This window comes from Lepisosteus platostomus, chromosome 6 (genome assembly GCF_059453375.1).
Source record: "Lepisosteus platostomus isolate fLepPlt1 chromosome 6, fLepPlt1.hap1, whole genome shotgun sequence".
Lineage (NCBI taxonomy): Eukaryota > Metazoa > Chordata > Actinopteri > Semionotiformes > Lepisosteidae > Lepisosteus > Lepisosteus platostomus.
In genome coordinates, this window is record NC_142616.1 from 61,165,158 (window position 1) to 61,178,592 (window position 13,435).

Here is a 13,435-nt window from a genome sequence, read left to right on the forward strand (position 1 = left end):
CCAGAACACACATTAAATAATACTGTACATTTTAGTAAGCTTTACAATCTATGTAATTTAGAGGCACAAGAGATAATCAATGCCAGAAATAAGACAAATCAAAGTTTCTGGTTAACAGCAAGTGGCGAGCTTAATGTCATTTTGTACATAAGAACAAGGCAGCAAGGGTGCCATTAAATTTCCATGCCCTCTATCAGGAATGTAAACCTGCTTGGAAGGAATGAATCAAGGCCAGGCATCACACTTCACAGCAGCCCAAGAATGCAGCCTGTTAAAAATATCGCCACCCGATCTGTTAAGGCTGCCCTCATCCACGATTGTTATAATTCGCTCTTGTCAACACTCTGCTGGCACAGTGTTCAGTAGACACATATCGAAGAAAAAGCAAATGTCCTCATCAACCCCTTGATGAGGCTGAGGATAGGATGCAATACCTAACACTTGAACCACGACAAAATTCCTGGATATCATTGGATACCAATGCGCTTACTTCAACATAACCAAGATCACACTAGGAGGAAACGACAGCTCATTTTTTTAAAAAATGCCTTGATGGTGTACTTTGACACATAGACATTGAAAAAAGCCTTTCTAATAAAGGCAGGCCATTCTCAGAAATGTGTAGCTCCTGAGTCTGTGGCCAGCCAAGCTGAGGTTCGGAGAATGGAAACGATTCTAAAGGCACTGGCTCTATTCATAGGGGAAGGCTGTGCAGGTAGGTTCCAGCAGCAAATGGCCAGTATTTGGCTCTGAGAGGGACTATGCAACCATGAGTGTAGGATCGCTTCTCTATTAGCAAAATAACATTTCCACAGCTATGTGAGTGCACCAGGTAAATGGAAACCTGCCTATGAATACAAAAATAATTAATCATTTATAAGATGCCTTCATCCAAAGTATCTTACAGAGGATAAGCAGTAAAACAATGCAATTAAAAACTGCTGTTTCACTGGGTAACCCTAATGAAGGTTTACCACTGTTACCCTGTCTTTTACCTAAAAAAATAGTCTTTCACTGTTTTTAAGTTCTTATTCTAAGTATTTACTTTGCATTGGTTTCTTAGAGTTTAAATTGTCCTTTGCATAATTCCGTATGCTTCATCATGAAAACTTTACTTGGCTTTTCTTTTATCATGGTGAGGCACTTCTATGTTTTTTAGTATTATTTCTAGTTTAGCTTTACCTGGAAGTTATCCCTGACCAATTAGACTTATTTGAGAACTGGCTTAATAAAAATCATTAATATAAATCACAAAAATGTGCTCTCTGATTGCCCTATAGATGCTCTTATGTCAAGATAAAGAACTAAAGCAATATAATTTCATATAACAGTCTTTTGTTCATTAGACAGACAAATACTTAATGGAAAACAAACATGCTTGAATGTTTCTAAAACTTAATTTTTGAAGCCAATTGTCATAAAGAACAAGAAGAAAACAGTTTGAAACTGCAATGAAAATACATTTGACAAATATAAGCAACAAGGGAATTAATTTTAAGGGAGATCTTACAAAACACTGTTTAGAATAAATAACAACTTTGAGTCATTATGTTCAGCTTTGGAAATGAAATCACAATTAAGTAGAGAGGTTGCCAGCATTTTATTGAAAAGTTGTAAATTTCTTAGTCATAGTTATATTTTAATATGATTTTTCAGCTCATTTATACAGTATAAAAAGTTTACACCTTTAAAAGCTAGAGAGATCAGATGTACCTCTTGTTTTGAGTGAAGTAATCCTTTGGGGATTTGTGGCACAGCATAGACTATGGCATAAAATGGCATAAAAGCAGCCTGTCGGATGTTATAAAACTGCAACTCCGTGAGTGTGTCTGAAGTTGACAGGTACGGTATTCCCAACTTAAAATTCACCTTTGGAGGAGGAAAACAAGTAGGATGACCAGTCAAAAAAATCAATCACACAAAAAAAGGCTAATAAATATGGAAAGTCTGACGTTTTAGAAATAAAACAAAAGGGCTTGTTTTTTTTACTTGCATGATATATAATATCAAAGTTACTTAGATAACATAAGTTTTCACTGTGAGACATGGGAGATGGTGGTACGTTATGCTAAAAAAAGATACACAAGACCAAATTTAGCTGAACCAAAAATTCTTTCTTTATCAGATGAAATTAGCCTGAAATTTATGACATGTCGCTCAAACAGAACTAAAAGCACTGAAGGAATCAACCAAAACAATGGCTTCCAGCATTAACTATAATTTTACCCATTTTTTTTCCTTAAAAAGGAAAAAGTGGAGGCTTTTGATGTCTTGCAAGGCTGAAAACGCAAGTTGGACTTGATGTCCTTTTATTAACCTGGTCACAGTTCCATTGTCAGTAATTTGAGAATCATTTCTCGTTGTTTACTGCAAATGCAAGATTATGTGCAAATTCATGAGGAAATGGGAACTCGTGAAAAAAAAGAAAGTAAACTGAAGGACAGAATGCAAAGCAAGACTGTGCTTTAAAAAAAGAACAAAAAAGGGAAGAAAAAAAACTGAATGTACCCAATCAAAAAGCAAAGTAAAGTGCCTGGCTCTTTACAGAGAGCAGGCAAAAAAGCTTAAGGAAAATAATAAAACTCAGGCTGATCTAGAATTTGCTGATGAATTCACACACAAGCCAGAAACATCAGTATCTTGTCACTTTTGGAATATTTGCTGGTGAATACTACAGAAGAGAAATTGTCCCCTATTTGCTCGTCCTGGTAACATGAAGGACAAATATATCTTGGATGCTGTGCATCTTATTTTTGGCTCTGACGTCATTTGTATTTTGTTTGGTCTCAAGAGAGAGGCTCCTCCTAGCACTTGCATCAGCTGTTATTGAGCAAAACCATGTCTCCTGACTCCTCACCCAAGTTTTTTTTTTTTGCTTTTTCAATCATGTGAACAGTCCCAATGTGACTCTCTGTCATATAACATGCTGCAATTTCTTTCCCAGCCTGTCACTCTAGTCGTGGGCTGAACCCACATTGAATATCAACACTTAAAAAATCAAATATTGTAAGACAAAAAACATTTAATCAATGGATCCAGTGTTCTGGGATTTACATTTTCTACTGACCCATCTGAGAAAGTGATAGACAGGTAACAGCTTCTGAGACTATTCTCGCATTTAAGATTTCAGGGTATTTAGTAAGACCGCAGCAGCTCTGTTCCTAAGTGACTCTTTATTAGTGTGTTGTGCCTTTTAATACCAAACCAACAATGAGCTTTCAACAGTCCAGATTCATAAATACTTTCGTGCCATTTAAATATTTGATTTCCAGAAAAAAAGTGAAAATGAATCTATCCATTATCTAACTGCTATGTCCAACACAGGGTCACAGGAGAGCTGGAGCCTATAACAGCAAGCATTGGGCACCCTGGACAGATACCTGTCCATTGTAGGGCACACACAGATATAACACCCACAAGCTCACACCAGTGTCAATTGTCCCAGAACCCAACTAACTTAATACTATGTCTTTGGACTGTGTGAGGAAACTGGAGCACATGGCAGAAGCACATGAAAACTTGGAGAGAAGATACATTCCCCGAAACGGTAGCACTCCAGGTAAAAAATTGAACTTAGGGATCCAGCGCTGCAAGACGGCAATGAGCCACCATGTCACTGCAATGTTACTTTTTGAAAAATGCAAAAAAGAGCCAGCTCAGATATCTCTACAAGCTATTAACCTGCTGAATGTTCCAGGATTTTTTTAAATTGTCCCCCATTTTTACTGGCTGGAAAAAGTGTGCCACTACAGAAGAAATCCTTTTTTCCCCTACATTTAAAAGCAATTTCTTAACCTTAGACTTTCAGTGGTACTTATGAGGAGTGTTTTGTATGTGGGTTTGTCCCCTGTCAGAATGAGCCATTTTCAAAAATTGGTAATATACGTAAAATACAAAATAAAATTAGAACTTGGAATGGCACCAGTAAGTCACTGAAGAAGGAGAACAGATGAAATACTGTAGCTCCTTTGGGATTTAATTAAATGTAGGAACTCACACCTGCTTTCAGCTTTAATATGACGCTGTACTCAATTTTCAAAAACAAACAATCAAGGAATCAGTATAAATGTTTGGATGGCAATAAGCATAAATGAATTTCTCAGCTGACAATATCAAAACCTTAAGCTAAAATGCTGTTTCCTCTGGAGCTGCACCACTAATGTGTTCTAAAAGCAGAATCAAATTGATAAGGGATAGAACAGCAAACATGCTTTAGATCTGGGAAGAAAAATATATGCAAACCACATAGATTTATCTTCTGCTGCTCAAAGTACACAGAACATCTTTGTCATCTCAGACAAACAAAACATTAACACCTCGGAAATGATGAGAAGTTTATATAAAAAATCAGTTTATGGTAAGACTATAATTTGAGCAAATAAATTATACTTTAATAAGGTACAATCCTGAAGACAACAGGACATTAAATGTCTATCTTTTTATGTTTCAAAACAATTTTTGAAGTGAATATCATTGAAAACACTAGCTGGGGGTGTGTCTATTAAGCATGATGACATAATGGTAGGCTCTTATTGAATGATAGGGCAGAGAGCAATGTTTTATATAGGCCTGTATAAAAAGCATGATGTATGATATATATTTTGTAATGCTTTGGAAACTTCCCTCAGATGGTCAGCAAGACTGCTCCTGTGACTTAATATGGTAACTGGGTCTTCAATACAAAATGTTACATACAGTAGTGCTCAGTAGTACTCTGCTTAACTCGATAATGTTCACACAGGACTTGAGAAGATTAACAAGTCTATCTAACTTTCAGTTTCATACCACACACCATACATCTTTAAACCACAGGTGATGAAGACTACCATTTACTTTGGGTTAATGGCTGTTTATTAAAAAGAAAACAACAAGCAAAAAATATTTAGCATCTAATTACTCAAATAGTTTGGTATAGATGGATGATGATAACTGAGATTTTCCCCATCCATAACATTGTCAATAGGTTTGCTTACAACATACACTTTATCCTAGCTTACTGAGATAACCAACTACACATCAGAGTCAGGTCGATGAGCTGGTTTGATTCGTTTTGTAAACAGTCTGTCGAGCATCTAACTGACACCACATGATAAACAGGGCGGAGAACTCGGTGCCACAGCTTAGCTCAAATCAGCACTACTCGTATACAGTATTTGTCTCTTCACATTTATAGCTCCTTTATTAAAGCCTGATTTTGTTGCATCTCTGAATTTAAGCAAGGCGGTGCCTGGTTGGCAGGAAGAATCTATGGAAAATCAGGTAAGGACAAGCGATTCCAAACATTTAGCTTTTTGGAAGAGAAATTTGAACTCAACGCTAATGCTAAAGTTGAAGCTAAAATACACACTCATACTTTCTTCATTTATACTATCTGAATTAACCCATCTAATTTAACTGGCTAAGCTTAATCTTAACATTCTTGTTTGCCCCTGTTGGATTAGCTGTAAAAAGGATTAGGTGTAAAAATGCTGTTGTTGTGCTCACATGGCACTGCAGTTCAGTGGTGGACGAAGCAAACTCCTTCCTACCTATAATGCACTTCATTCGTAGTGAAAACCTTGATATAAATCAGAGACACTATCAGAGTAAAAAATGATCAACATTATTGGGAAATGGGGATAGCTTAGCAATGAAAAGACCACAAGTGAGGCATTTTCAATATGGTGTTCCTTCCATGACAGACACCTGCCACTCTCCTGTGTTTTGTTTCCTGGTCATATTTCCAGCAGGAGTGAATGCTGTCTTTATCAAAGGTTCAGTCCGCTAGGAATCCCTTCTCCAATTAACACCCTTCACTTGGTGTTCTAGGTATTCCTGCTTGAGGGGAGTCCTGAAGCTGCAGATCCTTGAACATCAAGTACTCCTTGAGACATAAGGGGATGTCGAAGGTGTGGAGGGCTGTAATCCTGCTGGGGCCCAGAGCATCTCGGATCCCCTTGCGACAAATGTGCTTCAGGGAGCGGGGCTCCTTCTGGAAGCTCTCGATCCAGGAAATCAGGGCCATCTTGGAGGCCAGCTGTTTAGGAGCCTCCCCTGTTTTCTGCACAAGGAGAAGGAGTCACACACAGTTCAGTGAATTCTCTTGGCTCAACGCTACCAAGAACAAATAGGCTGCTTACCTTATTGCTTGTCCTTTGTGCACACAGAACAAACCAACGGCCAGAGGTTTTCAAAGTCTGAGCAACTCCAATTGTTTTAATTCTGATCAAATGATATGTTTTTTAGAAACGTTAAAGATCTAACTACAGCAGCAATCTTCTATAATGTGGAGTAAATGCGGTCCATAATATATTCCAATTCTGGTTAGACAGTGGGCTACATCTCTTAATCAAGTAGGAAAACACCTCGAAGATGTTTCAATCTGCAAAAAAGTTGTAGCAACTGAACTGATAAACAATTGGAAATATGTGAACAGATATCATACTTGATTTGCCTACCGCTCTCAAATAGCCATTATGTAATAATACAATTATTATTATATATTTGTTTGTCTTTAGTCAAGGTGACAAAAGGCTTCCAGCTGAATTATATATGAGAATGTAAGAAATGTACAGTACACAATAAGAGTAGTTTAAATTGTGCAATAATGACATTGTGCAACAATCTATGAAATCAATAAACTGACCCAAGGCCTACAATACTACTACAATAACAACAGTATTAAAAAAACACGTTTTTGTGGAGATTATGAGATTTCATACAGAAAAACGTTTTAAAACAACCAACATATAGAGGATCCCACTGTGGGCCCACATAAAACTGACCCAAACCCAAATGTAAACTGATGCCTGATTGAGGTTTTCCTCTGTATGGGTGCAAAGAAACTCTTGTTAGCAAAATGCAGCCTTCATGGTACAGGCTAGAACTTGCATTTAGCAGGATGTCTGTAATTTCGGTTAGACCATGTGCCAAAATCAGAAATCGCTAGATTAAACCCATACCTTCTCGATGGCCTAATATTTTAAATATCGGTTCCATGTTTTTTATTAAAAGCACAACTCTTGGAATTCATTAAGAAGAACACAATGATTTTTTCCCTACCTTGTTCTTGTAGGTGATTTTAGCCCCTGCTTTTACGAGTAGCTGGATGCATTCAATCTGCCCGCTGCAGGCAGCCAGGTACATAGGAGTCACGCCCCAGATATCTGGAAGATCGACGTCTGCACCATGCTGAAGAGAACACAGGAACAGCTGATATACAGTCTCAAGTTGATATACTCATCTCAAATTGTTTCCATAAACATTTATTACCTCTTCAAATACTAATCTCAGGCCCAGTCACTGCAATAGACACAGCTACAGTGGAAGAGAATTTGTGGCTTATATTTGTTACTGAATACCTTTAGAGTAGAGGAGTTTATTACCATATGTACATGCACATTGGAATTCAAATTCATATACATTTGAAGTCAGAAGTGCAGAGTGCAGAGGTGCATTGAGTTCTGAGGCATTGCGCAGTTAGCTGTTTATGACACACAATGCCATATTTTTGAAGCTGTTCCTAAGCCTAGTGGCACCACCTAATAACACAACCTTGAAATCCTCCCAGATGACAAGTTTCAATTCATCATGAACGAGGATCAACAAACCTACGTAATACTACATCAAAGTTCAAATTTCAGGTCAAACATCTGAAGTTCTTTTCTTTGTGAGAGTGCTTTGACTGTACAAAAACAGCTGTGGTGTGAATGTTTGTAATTTAGTTTCCTTTGATGCTTTTGCTTTGTCTCTTCTGCGGTGCTTATTCTAAGCACAAAGCATATTTTAACGAGTGATCTTTGTAAAACAAAGCAATAGAAACACGATGTTTTAGATTGTTAGCCTTTTACTGATTGTAAGGGCAGCAGTGCGTTATCTCTACATATACATAAAAAGTTCAAGAGGAATAAGGTGAGAAACCCCTAGTCTGGGGAAAAAAGATGAGTGAAAAGAAAGAAAAACATCTTGTTTCTAACCTGCCAAACGGATCACAAAATGTATCCATCTGGCAGATCTAGGTTGATCCAGGAAATGGATCTACCTTATACCAGGTTCACCCACCTGTATCAGCACCAGGGCACACTCTGGGAACAACCCTACAGCAGCGTGAAGTGGGGTACTACCATGCTTGCACTGACTGTTCACATTCGCCCCATGTTTTAGCAGAAGCATCAAGGAAGACTTCTGCCCTTTGTATGCAGCCCAATACAGAGGTGTCTTCCCATAGTAATCCTTCTGGTCCACCTGCTCTTTTCCTGAAGGAACACAAACCACAGTCAGAGAAGACCACAATAGAGCTATTCTAGGGCTCTTCATTTTAAGAATTAAGTTCTTGTCAATCTACCTCTTCTTATACGGCAAATATGGGAGTTTTGCAAAATGTACTGTTAGGGACTCCCATATACTAGTCCAACTTTATAAGAGACCTGCCTCTAGTTCACATCCAGCTGAGCAATTTAGAAAATATGTGTTGGGTCCACTGGTCTCACTGTTAGGATATCAGAAAGCAATCTCTGTTTCAGACAGGTGTCCCCATGAGCTGACCAGCTGTCCCCCTGATCTTGCTTGCAGCCTGCAGAGACACTCCAAAGCTGGATCTGACTGACCAGTTGAGTGAGATGTTAAGCCAGGACAGCCATAACACGCTGAATGCAAGCTATTATCTTGAAAAAGAGACATGAATTTGTTAACTTGTACGTCTGTGAAAAAACGTAAAGAAAGATAACAAGCATAGTAATTAAAAGATAGGAACCTGTAATGTTGTATAATGTTGTACTCTTCGGATTGTAAAATACACCTGAATTACAGCAGTAATTGTGGAGATATCCTTTAAGGGAAAACCTTTCTGATCGACTTACTGTACCTGATGTGAGAAGAAGAGTACGCAGTTTTTCCACATTTCCACGGCTGGCCTCATAGTGGACGTCTGTCCACTTGTAATTGTAGTTGGGCGCAGTCTGGTAGCGGCGGGCCTGCTGCGTCGTGGACGGCGGTTTTACACACCGGATGTCCGTTCTTGATAAGGAACTGATGTAGAAACCCATTGCGTTCGCCTAGCACGGAACTTGCACTTCAGTATCATCTACCTGCAAGAGCAAACTGTGTAAGGAGTGGTTTTTACTCCTGACGCTGGTCCATGTGTGCTGTACAATATTGCCAGCATTTGATAACTCTGCAACTGTTTCCCCCAGAAATACTCCCTCTTGATGTATTATTTCCAAGAGCTTCGCAAAAGTGAACTGTTAACTCTGTCGTTAATTCATAAAGAAGATTAAGCGACGAATAAGATCAAAATTTACAATTTGTATTCATGCATTTTAAAATAAAATGACATTCGACATTTTATTTCGAGAACGGTATAACCGCGCAGTCCTCAGCGGACAGCAACAATCAAGAACTGGCCTTCTGTGTTGTTTCTAAAGAACACGACATTTATTACATGAATAGTTAAATACACTTCTGTTGCCTACTACTTCTGTTCTCATTTTAATCGCTGCATTTTGATGTATTCCGTAATTTGAACTTTAATCCCTTCTTAAGCAATGTTATCGATACATATTTGCTTTGCCTAGCAAAGCATTAATTTATTATTGTGCTGAATCCATTTTTTCAAAAAAGAGCATTCACGTTCCGTATAACCTAACAATGCAATATTAGGTTAAAATCCGAAAATCAAAATGCTTTCTCCAGTAACACAAAAAAAAATAAATAAAAAAAGACACCATGATATCGAGTTCATAAAAAAATTAAAGAAACATCATTGAATACCCATGATCTTCTCCATACATTTTTATTACTGTAACGCAATGAACATATTTGCTGAACCATATTAAATAGAATGCAACAAACATTACTCACCTGTTTGTCATATATTTCCATTAGTACGTGTCGATTGATACCTAAATGATGTAATATTTTAACAGCTAGTCAGCAGTGTCAAAAACAACATACTGTTCTCCTTCCACCTCCAAACTTCACTTATTTTGATTTATAATATCACCATTTGGTTCTGAAAACGGGTTGCAGTTACGTTTTCTGTCAAGACTCCTTTTTTTGGCAACCGTATTACGAAGTATTAACAAATTAAAGAAACAGAGGCCATCTGAATTCGAGGCAGTGCACTACTTATTTGGACATCATGTGCTTCTGCTGCTTTTGTTTAAAAGCATCGTATCGTATGTAGTTGCCTGTGGCCTACCGAGCGGAAATACTGTTGGTTTTAACCATGACCAACAAAAACCCCAAATTGTGATAATCGAGATTACTAAGATTTATTAAAAGGTCGATACAATCGCCGTTGTCATATCCTGAAGCCTCTCTTGCTCTGTCCAAGGTCCTGGAACTCCCAAGCTATTGCGCCTGCGCGCACAACACTAACCTAAACCTAAGCCTTATGAGCACTTTCGTTTAGAAGGGAAAAAGCAACAGGAATATACATAGTAAACACAGAACTTTGGGATTTTTTTAGAATTCGACATTCCTTTAATGTCACAGATACATTCAGTCAAGTTTGCCTTTGCATGTTTGCCTTTGCCTTTGGACAGTTGTTTAGTGTTTAATTCTGAATTCTCGAGAGATCTTGACTTTTTAAATTCTCAGAAGTATTATCTGCGACTTGGCTGTACAGAAGTACCCTTTCATGCTTTGAAATTCGAAGCACGTAAAGGTTAAAAGAACAACACAAGGGGCTCTTAGTATATATAAAATGTTTTGGTAAAAATTCTGGTAGCAAACAATAACATTGCAAACATTTATGAACTCGCATGCAAAGACTCTTCAGAACATCGAGATAAATGCCCACAACGTGTTACTTTCATAATATAAACCTCATAATTACATATTAGAATCACAGCTTCAAATATTAAGAAATTGTTGTCTTTCAAAACGGAAACACTTTAAAATTAGTTTTTAATCACCTTTTTCTTCATACCTCCACTTATTATTAAAGCGATGTTCAAGAATCTAGCCCTTTAGGCAAGACACATTGCTTGAGTATTTACACCCTTTGTAAGTTTTCCAAAATATCCTTTCCACAATAATTTTTTTTCTCCTGTGGAACGAATCCAATATAATCTTCCAGGTGACTTTGGGAAGACATTCTTTAGGATCATTACACAAATTTAAAAAGAACTAGGAACCAAAATCCGGCAGCAGTCGGATTAGGGGTTAGGTATGGGAGTCTGGCTGCCAGGTCGAATGTTAGGGAGAGTCCTCAAATATACACATACTGTATGCTTAATCAGGTACCTGGATGATTTTCTTTAAATATATATGCATAATACTCTATTATTACTGATCGTGTTGATCTTCCCTTAAATGCACTATATTATATTCTCCTCTGGGATTCCCAATATAGCAGCAGAGGAAAGAGGTAATCAATATATACAGCACCATTGAATTTCACATGATTGTTATTTGACCAGAATGCATCATACCTGGTTTACTGACTTGTAGATGTCCTTAAGCAAAACTGTAAACACTCAAAAATGTTTTTGTCACTGTTTAAGATGAAGAACAAACATTTCTGCTAAAGAAGCCTCCAGCGTAAATCTGGTTGTTTGCATACACATACCTCTCATTAAACTAGGGACTGCAGCAAACAGCTCTGCTTAAAAGCCAAACCAAGCACATTTATTTTGCTTGGCCTAAGGAGGAATTAGGAAAATGCTGCCAAAGTGAGTTCTCTTCAGGTTTCTTTGATAATTAGTGGCAATAGGTTTAACAAAGCAGAAGGGAGGTAGGGAGAGTGAGAGAACTTAGGGACATCAAACACAGAAAAAAGAAACTGGTAGCAGCATGCATTTTTCTTAGTGACATTATAAAAGCTGGAGTGAATGTCAGTGCCACATCAGATGGGTGACTGCAGAGTGATCGACATTGAAATTCAGCTTCATACTGGTCAAACTGCAAAATGTTACACGTAATGTTCCTAAACAGATTTTCAGCTTAATTACTGATGTAAACTAAAAAAGGAAAGATTTTTGTGCTCCAAAAATGAACTGAAGGTACCTGAGCAGATTATTTTCTACCTGTGCTCGTCATACACTGTCTTTAACACCAGAGGGCAAACTCATTGAATAGATCAGAAAAGCAGAAACCTGTGTCTGCAGACTTAGTAGGTGAGTCTTGATACAGTTTGTATAAATTAATTTATACTAAGTAATAAATAGAACAATTATAGAACAGAATATTGTTTGGTTAATTGAGGGTCTCTATAGGATTGGTACATTAGACTGCATAAGCAGAAAGGCCTGTTGTCTTAAAACTCTACTGTTGTTAAAGGGCACAGTGTAGGATAGTTGTTAAACCTTTTGGTAACTGGCAGGACACAGGTTCGAGTCCCTATTACAGCCACTGCTGTTGCACCCCTGAGTGAGGTGCTTTACCCCAGTTGTTCCAGTCCACTCAGCTTTATAACTGGGGACATTGCTGGTGGGTGATCCCTGTGATTAACTTGCATTCCATCCTGGTGTGGAGGGAGTCAGATGATCTCTAGTTCTCTAAACAATATAGGAACCAGCACGAACATCAGTGATTGTGATGTGGACTGTACCTCTTTTTTGATTGTTTGTATGTCCGGTATTTCTGTTATGATTTCTTATGCATTTTGCTTTTTGGTTGAACACTGAAGACAGCTGGTCAAATCAAATTTGCTGTACCAGACAACAGCCTTTATGTGCATTGTGTAAGAAAGACTTAAGCCATACAATATGGGGTTATCGTAATAAGAATATCATAATCAATAAACTGATGGATACTACATTGAGAACTTAGCTTTCATTGCAGTTTAATTATGCCCAATACATGATTGTACTTGCAGTTATGTGGTTCAAATCCTATAACATTCTTGATGCAGTTGTTGCAATGATTTGGAAAATTGTTAAAAAGATAATTCAATAATCTACCTCCTAAGTTTTCTTTTCCAAAATTGCAAAACATCATATTGTGAGTTTGAAACAGGCACTTGTTCTGTGATCTCAGTCAGCAATGATGAAAATGGATACATACTGTACTTGTTCAATGTTCATTTAAATGATGGTAAAACTCTTTGTTAAAGAGTTAAATGCATTAGAAAATATACAACTGAATTTCCAATGTCTCATTGTTATTACTATTCATAGGTAGTTACATCCTCTCTTCTAGTAGCTCTTAAAGGCAATATAGCAAGCATTAAGCCTTTTTCAGACACAAACTATCAAGCTGATAAGATCCAAAATAAGCCTCCTGAGTTCCTGAGTGGCCTTTTAGTGGATGAACCCAGGCTGATGAGTATCAAGTGGCACCAGTTGAAGCTCAATTTGTAATCTGATCTAATGCATAAAGCATTTTACATTAACTTTATTGGATTTCCAGCAGGTTAACTATAGGATTTTCTTTTCTAGTGAGCAGCTATCAGATGTAGATAGTTATTCCCTGCCAAATGTTTTTGAAGTGTTCAGTGACAGCTGACAAAACT

At 37.6% G+C, this 13,435-nt stretch overlaps 1 protein-coding gene and 1 long non-coding RNA gene across 4 annotated transcripts; one reads left to right on the top strand and one right to left on the bottom strand.

Annotated features, from left to right (window-relative positions):
* The first annotated feature begins 568 nt into the window (after nucleotides 1-568).
* Nucleotides 569-6,685, top strand: LOC148662050 (uncharacterized). Its single transcript, XR_015939657.1, has 2 exons — nucleotides 569-715; nucleotides 5,809-6,685. It is a non-coding gene; the product is annotated as an uncharacterized LOC148662050 (long non-coding RNA).
* On the bottom strand, nucleotides 4,829-10,341 carry LOC148662051 (ankyrin repeat and SOCS box protein 5-like). Of its 3 annotated transcripts, none has more exons than XM_088636730.1 (5): nucleotides 9,838-10,341; nucleotides 8,843-9,065; nucleotides 8,041-8,234; nucleotides 7,042-7,170; nucleotides 4,829-6,040 (listed from the first exon to the last, which is right to left on the bottom strand). In XM_088636730.1, the coding sequence occupies exons 2-5, from the start codon at nucleotides 9,021-9,023 to the stop codon at nucleotides 5,783-5,785; spliced, it is 762 nt and encodes a 253-aa protein (XP_088492856.1). In that variant the 5' UTR covers nucleotides 9,024-9,065; nucleotides 9,838-10,341; the 3' UTR covers nucleotides 4,829-5,782. The 3 variants fall into 3 exon arrangements, with proteins under 3 accessions (XP_088492856.1, XP_088492857.1, XP_088492859.1); XM_088636731.1 differs by having other exon boundaries at nucleotides 8,843-9,078; XM_088636733.1 differs by lacking the exon at nucleotides 9,838-10,341 and having other exon boundaries at nucleotides 8,041-8,642; nucleotides 8,843-8,978.
* Nucleotides 10,342-13,435: the final 3,094 nt, after the last annotated feature.

Bases quoted from the DNA above. Each gene is read 5' to 3' on its own strand.
- LOC148662051 (XM_088636730.1), bottom strand. From the start codon at position 9,023: ATGGGTTTCTACATCAGTTCCTTATCAAGAACGGACATCCGGTGTGTA. The intron at 7,171-8,040 runs GTGGGTGAACCT...TGTTCTCTTCAG, and splicing joins GTGCCCTGGTGCTGATACAG to CATGGTGCAGACGTCGATCT. The intron at 6,041-7,041 runs GTAGGGAAAAAA...CTCCTTGTGCAG, and splicing joins AAATCACCTACAAGAACAAG to AAAACAGGGGAGGCTCCTAA.